This window comes from Anabrus simplex, chromosome 1 (genome assembly GCF_040414725.1).
Source record: "Anabrus simplex isolate iqAnaSimp1 chromosome 1, ASM4041472v1, whole genome shotgun sequence".
NCBI lineage: Eukaryota > Metazoa > Arthropoda > Insecta > Orthoptera > Tettigoniidae > Anabrus > Anabrus simplex.
In genome coordinates, this window is record NC_090265.1 from 137,823,929 (window position 1) to 137,832,492 (window position 8,564).

At 38.3% G+C, this 8,564-nt stretch overlaps 1 protein-coding gene across 1 annotated transcript in view; it reads right to left on the reverse strand.

Annotated features, from left to right (window-relative positions):
• The window catches only part of Nup62 (Nucleoporin 62kD), a 46,491-nt gene extending 38,210 nt beyond the window's left edge, over positions 1 to 8,281 (reverse strand). The window contains exon 1 of the mRNA XM_067139341.2: positions 7,954 to 8,281. Within this exon, the coding sequence (XP_066995442.2) occupies positions 7,954 to 8,022 (69 nt within the window). The 5' untranslated portion in view covers positions 8,023 to 8,281. The remainder of the gene's footprint in view (positions 1 to 7,953) is intronic.
• Positions 8,282 to 8,564: the final 283 nt, after the last annotated feature.

Below are 8,564 nucleotides of genomic sequence, written 5' to 3' on the forward strand. Positions count from 1 at the left end.
ATCCAGCGTATTGGTAGGTGTGCTAGGTACCAACTGATGAGCCCACCCTAGCACACGAGGGCGAAACGCTGGCAACCAAGAATGAGTTAGTTGGAAAATTTATAATGTCCAATAACGGACCATTTATATTGGTATTATAAATTTACTCATTCAGGACAAATATTTCAGATTCCCTATGGGAATCAACATCTATATCAAAACATACCACTTAGTCGAGCAGCTCTTCTTCTTTCTCTCAATTCTTCCCAACCCAAACATTGCAACATTTTTGTAACGCTACACTTTTGTCGGAAATCGCCCAGAACAAATCGAGCTGCTTTTCTTTGGATTTTTTCCAGTTCTTGAATCAGGTAATCCTGGTGAGGGTCCCATACACTGGAACCATACTCTAGTTGGGGTCTTACCAGAGACTTATATGCTCTCTCCTTTACATCCGTACTACAACCCCTAAACACCCTCATAACCATGTGCAGAGATCTGTACCCTTTATTTACAATCCCATTTATGTGATTACCCCAATGAAGATCTTTCCTTATATTAACACCTAGATACTTACAATGATCCCCAAAAGGAACTTTCACCCCATCAACGCAGTCATTAAAACTGAGAGGACTTTTCCTACTTGTAAAACTCACAACCTGACTTTTAACCCCGTTTATCAACATACCATTGCCTGCTGTCCATCTCACAACATTTTCGAGGTCACGTTGCAGTTGCTCACAATCTTGTAACTTATTTATCACTCTATAGAGAATAACATCATCCGCAAAAAGCCTTACCTCCGATTCCACTCCTTTACTCATATCATTTATATATATAAGAAAACATAAAGGTCCGATAATACTGCCTTGAGGAATTCCCCTCTTAATTATTACAGGGTCAGATAAAGCTTCACCTACTCTAATTCTCTGAGATCTATTTTCTAGAAATATAGCAACCCATTCAGTCACTCTTTTGTCTAGTCCAATTGCACTCATTTTTGCCAGTAGTCTCCCATGATCCACCCTATCAAATGCTTTAGACAGGTCAATCGCGATACAGTCCATTTGACCTCCTGAATCCAAGATATCTGCTATATCTTGCTGGAATCCTACAAGTTGAGCTTCAGTGGAATAACCTTTCCTAAAACCGAATTGCCTTCTATCGAACCAGTTATTAATTTCACAAACATGTCTAATATAATCAGAAAAAATGCCTTCCCAAAGCTTACATACAATGCATGTCAAACTTACTGGCCTGTAATTTTCAGCTTTATGTCTATCACCCTTTCCTTTATACACAGGGGCAACTATAGCAACTCTCCATTGATCTGGTATAGCTCCTCCGACCAAACAATAATCAAATAAGTACTTCAGATATGGTACTATATCCCAACCCATTGTCTTTAGTATATCCCCAGAAATCTGATCAATTCCAGTCGCTTTTCTAGTTTTTAACTTTTGTATCTTATTGTAAATGTCATTGTTATCATATGTAAATTTTATTTCTTCTTTGGCCTTAGTCTCCTCCTCTATCTCGACATTATCCTTGTAACCAACAATCTTTACATACTGCTGACTGAATACTTCTGCCTTTAGAAGATCCTCACATACACACTCCCCTTGTTCATTAATTATTCCTGGAATGTCCTTCTTGGAACCTGTTTCTGCCTTAAAATACCTATACATACCCTTCCATTTTTCACTAAAATTCGTATGACTGCCAATTATGCTTGCCATCATATTATCCTTAGCTGCCTTCTTTGCTTGATTCAATTTTCTAGTAAGTTCCTTCAATTTCTCCTTACTTCCACAGCCATTTCTAACTATTTCTTTCCAGTCTGCACCTCCTTCTTAGTCTCTTTACTTCTCTATTATAATAAGGTAGGTCTTTACAATTCCTTACCACCCTTAATGGTACAAACCTGTTTTCGCATTCCTCAACAATTTCTTTAAACCCATCCCAGAGTCTGTTTACATTTATATTTACCGTTTTCCACCGATCATAGCTACTTTTTAGAAACTGCCTCATGCCTGCTTTATCAGCCATGTGGTACTGCCTAACAGTCCTACTTTTAAGACCTTCCTTTCTATCACATTTATTTTTAACTACCACAAAAACAGCTTCATGATCACTAATACCATCTATTACTTCAGTTTCCCTATAGAGCTCATCTGGTTTTATCAGCACGACATCCAGGATATTTTTCCCTCTGGTTGGTTCCATCACTTTCTGAATCAGCTGTCCTTCCCATATTAACTTATTTGCCATTTGTTGGTCATGCTTTCTGTCGTTCGCATTTCCTTCCCAATTGACATCTGGCAAATTCAGATCTCCCGCTACAATCACATTTCTTTCCATGAATATTTTCTTTTCATGAATCTTGTTGGGCACAAAGAGATCTATATGCTTATATCAAGATAATGATGACTTGTTGAGCACACTTATTCCCTGGATTATGTAAAAATAGAAATAAAAAGTAAGGTGTCAGCTAATGTTACTTCTACCTTTACATCTTCAAATATTATAACGCTGTGATTGTGTGGTTTACTGTTGTAGCTCCGCAGTCCATATGGTAATCGTGAATTAGTGCAGCATGTCTGACAAGAGGAGAAAGTTGAGCCTTGTTTGAGATTTTTTCACTCCAATAGAAAATTTGAGTAAGGCAATATGTGATATGTGTAAACAGACATTTTCTTATAAAACACTGATTTCTAATCTAAAGCAGCATATTACTAGGAAGCATCCAACAGTGCAAATGCACTTATCCAATCTTCAGACACAACCTGAACCCAAAATAGCAGGATCATCAGAAATTGTAAGTAGAACTTGTGAAGCTGCTTTTTTAAGATCAATATAAGGTTCTTTCGAACACAGTCCCTGTACCAGTACATGGTCTCCTTGTGCATGCGCAATACGAAAAATCCTTTCCAACACAGTCAAAATTGCATTCATGTATTCATCCGTGTACTGAAGTCAGGCATTCCAACTAACTCTTCGCATCGATCCCTGGCGGTCGGAACTAGTCCGCAGGCTAAAGCATGTACTGAGCCGTACATTTCTGTGACATGCGCAGAAACACTGTATCGTTCCCTCCTGCTGTACGCTGATTTCTCTGGAGTTCCTTAATCAGCTGTTTTTATGCACATTGCACACACTTCTCCCATTAATAAATTAATCAGCTGTTTCGTTACTGAGATTAGGATGGATAGTGACGACGATTTTTTACACTCTTCATCCAGTGAAGAAGAGGAGGTACTATTTTTCGCAAAAAAAAAATTATTTAGGTGGCAGTAATTAAACATCTTTCTTTAGTTATTTATTATTGTGTTACGTTAGGCCTATAGTTTATGAAGGCACAAAAGCTACCAGGTGAAACAAAATATAATTGAAATACGATGTATTTTTCGGAAGAAACTGTTCCTCAGTATAATGAAAATGAGTTTTTCGAGCATTTCCGCATTAGCCGAGGAGTTGCTCAAGATATTACAAATCGATATGAAAGATGTGAGCATCATAAAAGACATTACGGGCAATATGGGAAAATATCGGCATTACACCAGGTTAGTACAGTAATTGCCGTTACTCCCATTCCTTGGAGTTCATGAACAAGAATCCATTCCAACACAACCCAATCGTGTATCAACCCCGGAACCAATACGATGTCAGCGCATGTGTATAGAGCGGTATATGGATGCGTCCATTTACTGACAGCAAACTTCGTGTTGGAAAGAACCTATAATAATGTAAGAAAGTCGTTAAATTCACAAAGAGGAATTAAAAGACACATAAATCAGTTGAATGCAAGCATTTGGTGCATTCCCATGGGCCAGCCAAGGTTTGTGCCATGTTCCTATTCGCCGGCCAAGTTACGTATTGTCTCCGATAGAGCTTGCAACGTGTGCAAGTACAGGGCTGCCATATTTGGTAGAAGTAAGAGAACCACCAATCTGAAAGATGCCCAGTGGTTTTGTCACTAGCTGGACCTAACATATCTAGACCAATTAAAGGGTACAGGGGAAAAAGAGGCTCAGTCCATTTTTTCTGAAAACTGGATTGTGCTGCCATCTCTTGGGGACTGTCATGAAGTACCTATTAGTGCACATAGTTGTTTTGGGGAAAATAGGCTCAGTCCGTCTGTACTAGGGAAGAAGCATCTCAGTCCACAGAAGCTACATTCAGGTTGTTGGTTAGGATAATAACTCTGCCTTCATTAACTCTGTACTCTTTGTAATTTTACTTTAATTCGACTGTATGCTGTGTTGTAAAGTGTGTGTTATTCTAGTTCCAAATGGACTAATATTAGTGCTGTATTAGGATTCGTGAAAAGTTTTGAGTCTTATGAAGATTATAGACTGATTTGCACAAATGTAACATAACTCAATTTAATTTGAAGGTTAAGTTTGGACTGCATTACCTATTGATGTGTCATGGAGAAGATACTGTTAAGTGGTGGTGGTGATTATTGTTTTAAGATGAAGTACAACTGGGCAACCATCCTCTATAATACACTAATCAGAGGAAAAATGGAAGGGATCCAACACTTCGTAAAATGAAGATATCGGCCAAACGAAGACAAGGGCCACGAAGGGCGCGAAAATGAAAGACACCCTAGCCCTCGCAAACCTAATAGTATCGGGGTCAGAAAAGAACAAGAGTTGACCAAGGGAGGTTGAATATAACAGATGAAAGTGAGGAGCCTGGCACAAGGAAGTGGAAGCAATGCCAGGACTCAGGTAAGGTCCCCGAGGTCGCCAACCCACGCTCCAAAGTTCAGAGTCCCTGGGGCCCCTTTTAGTCGCCTCTTACGACAGGCAGGGGATACCGTGGGTGTTATTCTACCGCCCCCACCCACAGGGGGAAAGATATTGTTAACACTGATATTGATGACAATGAACAGTGCTCTGGTAAGAAATCAAAGAAATGGTAGAATGTCTAATGCTAATAAATTGTTGAAGTTACAAAGTCATGAAAGGGGCCTGATTGCCAATGTAAACAACAATGTTTCAACTTGTCCCGATTGAATCAAGGAGGAAAATATTGTTGAATTTTAATTTGTTAGGATCTCACGATGCGCAAAACTCTTATCTGTGTGATCTAATAACAGTCATCCCTGTTCAATGCAGAAAGCCTAGGATAGAAAATAATAGGTTAAATGCTGCTTCATATTCCAACAAAGTTAGGGTAGTGCAAAATAATTAAATGTCTGAAGTCTTCGTAAGCCGTACGGCATTCATAGCAATCCATGGCATTTTGAAGAGTAAAGTGGAATATTTAGTTAGGAGCCTGAAAAAATCCCAGGACTTCTCCAAAAGATCAACGAGTAAAACATGATAATAGACCCACAGGCTGTGATGAGACAGCTACTCTGGTGCGTGACCATAAACAACTCAAAAGCAGATCTGTACGATTTTTTGCTGTATTGTGAAGAGCTCAATGTGAAAAAAATGTACGAAATATTCTGTCAAATTCATGAAAACACTAAAGTGTCCTATGAATCTTACAGATCCATTTTTTTCAAATACTTTAATATTGCCTTCGGATACCCCAGGACAGACATCTGCAACACGTGATGAATTTACAACCAAAGTTAAAAACCTGAATGAACAAAGAAAGGCTCATACAGCAGGAGATCAGACGTTTGGAAAATGAAAACAGACTCCATAAGCTAAGTGTGGAACAGTTCTACAAAAGAAAAGCATGGACAAAGGAAATGAGTAAACAGTCAGCAAGCCACGAGACCATATGTATGGACTTCGGGAAAAATCTTCCTTTACCAAATATTACCACAATTGAAGTCTTTTATATACGCCAGTTATCCATGTATATATTTAATGTACATGTTTTGTCCACTTCACGAAGCATATTTCATATGTATCTTGAAAGAGAAGGCAGAAAGGGCGGTGACGAAGTTTGCTCTTTATTTCACAACTTCGTATACAACTACCTAAAGGGACAAGTTAGGCATTAGAAATATTTTGTGATTCATGGCCAAGACAGAATAAAAACATTTTATTTCAATTTCTACATAATAAGAGAAGAGGCTAGACTCTATAAAAATAACTTTTCCAGTTTGCGGCCACTCCTACCAGTATATGGAGTGTGACAAGAATATGGGGCTAGTAAATATGAAGTCCAAAGCTGAGCTTCCGTGAGATTGAATAGATGTGTTTAAATCAACAACAACAAACCCATCTCAATTTGAGGTGCCAGAAATTGGACACCACCAGTTCAGAAAGTGGACTTCTTTCCTGGACAAACTGTATCTCCATTTTCATCTAGACCTATCAAGGAACTTAAAATCTCAATAGAAGACCTTACTTCAGGTGTGGAGCTAGGTACAGCATATAATGCAGCATGGATAAAATTTCCTGTTATGGACAAAGCCAAAAGACCATCGACAATGCTACAAAACAATTAATTCACTCTTCTGGGTAAACCATATGAAGGTAAGTGTTTGTTTATAAGTATTTTACAGTATTAAAACTGATAGAACTTAAATACTAAACCTGCAATTTACCGGCACCATCTTTGTATTGTTTTAGGTTGTTTGCCCATACCAGGAGCTAAGTAAAAAGACCTACAAGATCTTAAGAAGTTCTGTAGGCCTAATGCAAGTGCAAAAGAGTTCTTCTCTCAGATTCCCCACACTGACTAACATCTTGGATGTCAAGCTGATTCAAAATCTTGGATATCAAAAGTTAAAAGATTTCTAACAGCATGTTGTTAGGTTGAGCAATATATATAATTTTGTTGATTTCTAAAATGGTTGTAATCTGTATGCTAAAATAAAGCATTTGTTCCTACATTCTATAATAGAATGGTGGCTTAGTTATCAACCGAATATTCAAAGGATTAAGAGGCAGAGTCAAGGACTGAGTTGGGTTTTCCACGGTTCCGTTAATAGTATAGTACGCGAACCTTTTCTTGATCCCAAGTTTCCATTCAGCACGAGGGAGTTCAGGTAACAAGAAAAGGTTCGCGTACTATACAAAGATATTTAAATTTAACTATCAACTAGAATGTTCATATGAGCATGAAATAGTATGAAACAATGATCCTGATGTATCTACGTACATATTATACAAGTCTGATGTATAATAATATTAAAAATGAGTCCAACGCATAGTTACAAACTTTAAAATTAGTTTCCTGAAAAAATTGCTAAATGTAACAGCCTTTTTCCCCTGTACCCTTCAATTCTTTTGTCACTAGCCGGACCTAACCTATGTCGATCAATGGTTTTGTTACTAGCTGGACCTAACCAATCCAGAACAGTGGTTTTGTCACTCCCCAGACCTAACCAATCTAGCCCAATGTCTTACAATGCAGACGTTAGCAAGCCTGCTGAGTGCTGTATGACGTCGTCCGGGCCACGCCATGTTGGATCTCTAACATAACTTTCGCACACCGGATACAGACGTTTTACCATGGATACACTCTACTATCAGGTTCAGTGCATGCGCTTAATGTTCTTACCCTTATACAGGAAGGCCTACATATTTCTTGCACTCTACTTCAATTATATTAGCAAATGGAGGATTTGTTGACCATTATCACTTCTGGCAGTTACATATGGATACAATCTTTTTCCTCCCATCAAAAGATATTCAAAGCAATGACACACTAATTAGTGTTCCCCTTAGGCACTAAGGACAAGGTAGTATCGCGTAATTGTATAATCTGTTATTGTTGCCATTGATGCTTTCACGGCCTGTACTTTTAGACATGATACTGTATCATGTCTACAATCTGTTATTGTTTCTGTTCCAAGTCAAGAGAAGTGATATACCATGATGGAACACAGAGTTGTTAAAATACTGAAATTATGCAATATATAATAGCAAGGAAAACCAACAGACATGCAATTATTCGAAACCAAACAACATTTATTATTCATGCAATCGTACTTTAAGCATTTTTATAAATGCATTATATTCCGTTTCATATTACTCACTAAGATCTAATTCGTACCGTGGACGTTCCTGTCAATGAAAATCCGCCAGTTGGTTTCGCAGCACTGTCCCCAAACGAGAAACTCATCTTGCAATGGAATACAATTTCGCTATTCTATACCAATGTTGTTCTTGTGTATTGCAGGGATGCAGTGCAATCAGAGAGAAAATTCACACGCTGGAATCATGCGGCACTTCAACACGAGGCGAGCTTGGTACACTTAACTACAACCAACAGACTCCAAACCTCAAGCCTCTCTGTGATGTACACAGAAAGAAAAATTGACCGCGCCAAGCGAATCAGAGACTAAAAAACCGGCAGCAATTCCTACTTGAAAGCCCATACCGATGACAAATGATATCGCGCAAAATAACATTAATCAGCATAACCAACATCATAAATTCTAATTCCTATCGACAGGCAGCACCAGAGCCATCTACAGTTGAATGGGAAGGTACGCTTGGCAACTCTGTATCTTACAAGTAACAAATCTCATTGCAGACAGTATTGGACATCAGATTATGAATAATAAATAAGAATAATAGTTTACACCACCTCTCCAACACTTACCTTTCCTTATATTTAGGATATAAACATTAAAGCAAGTGTTGTAAGTTGGACATGTTTCG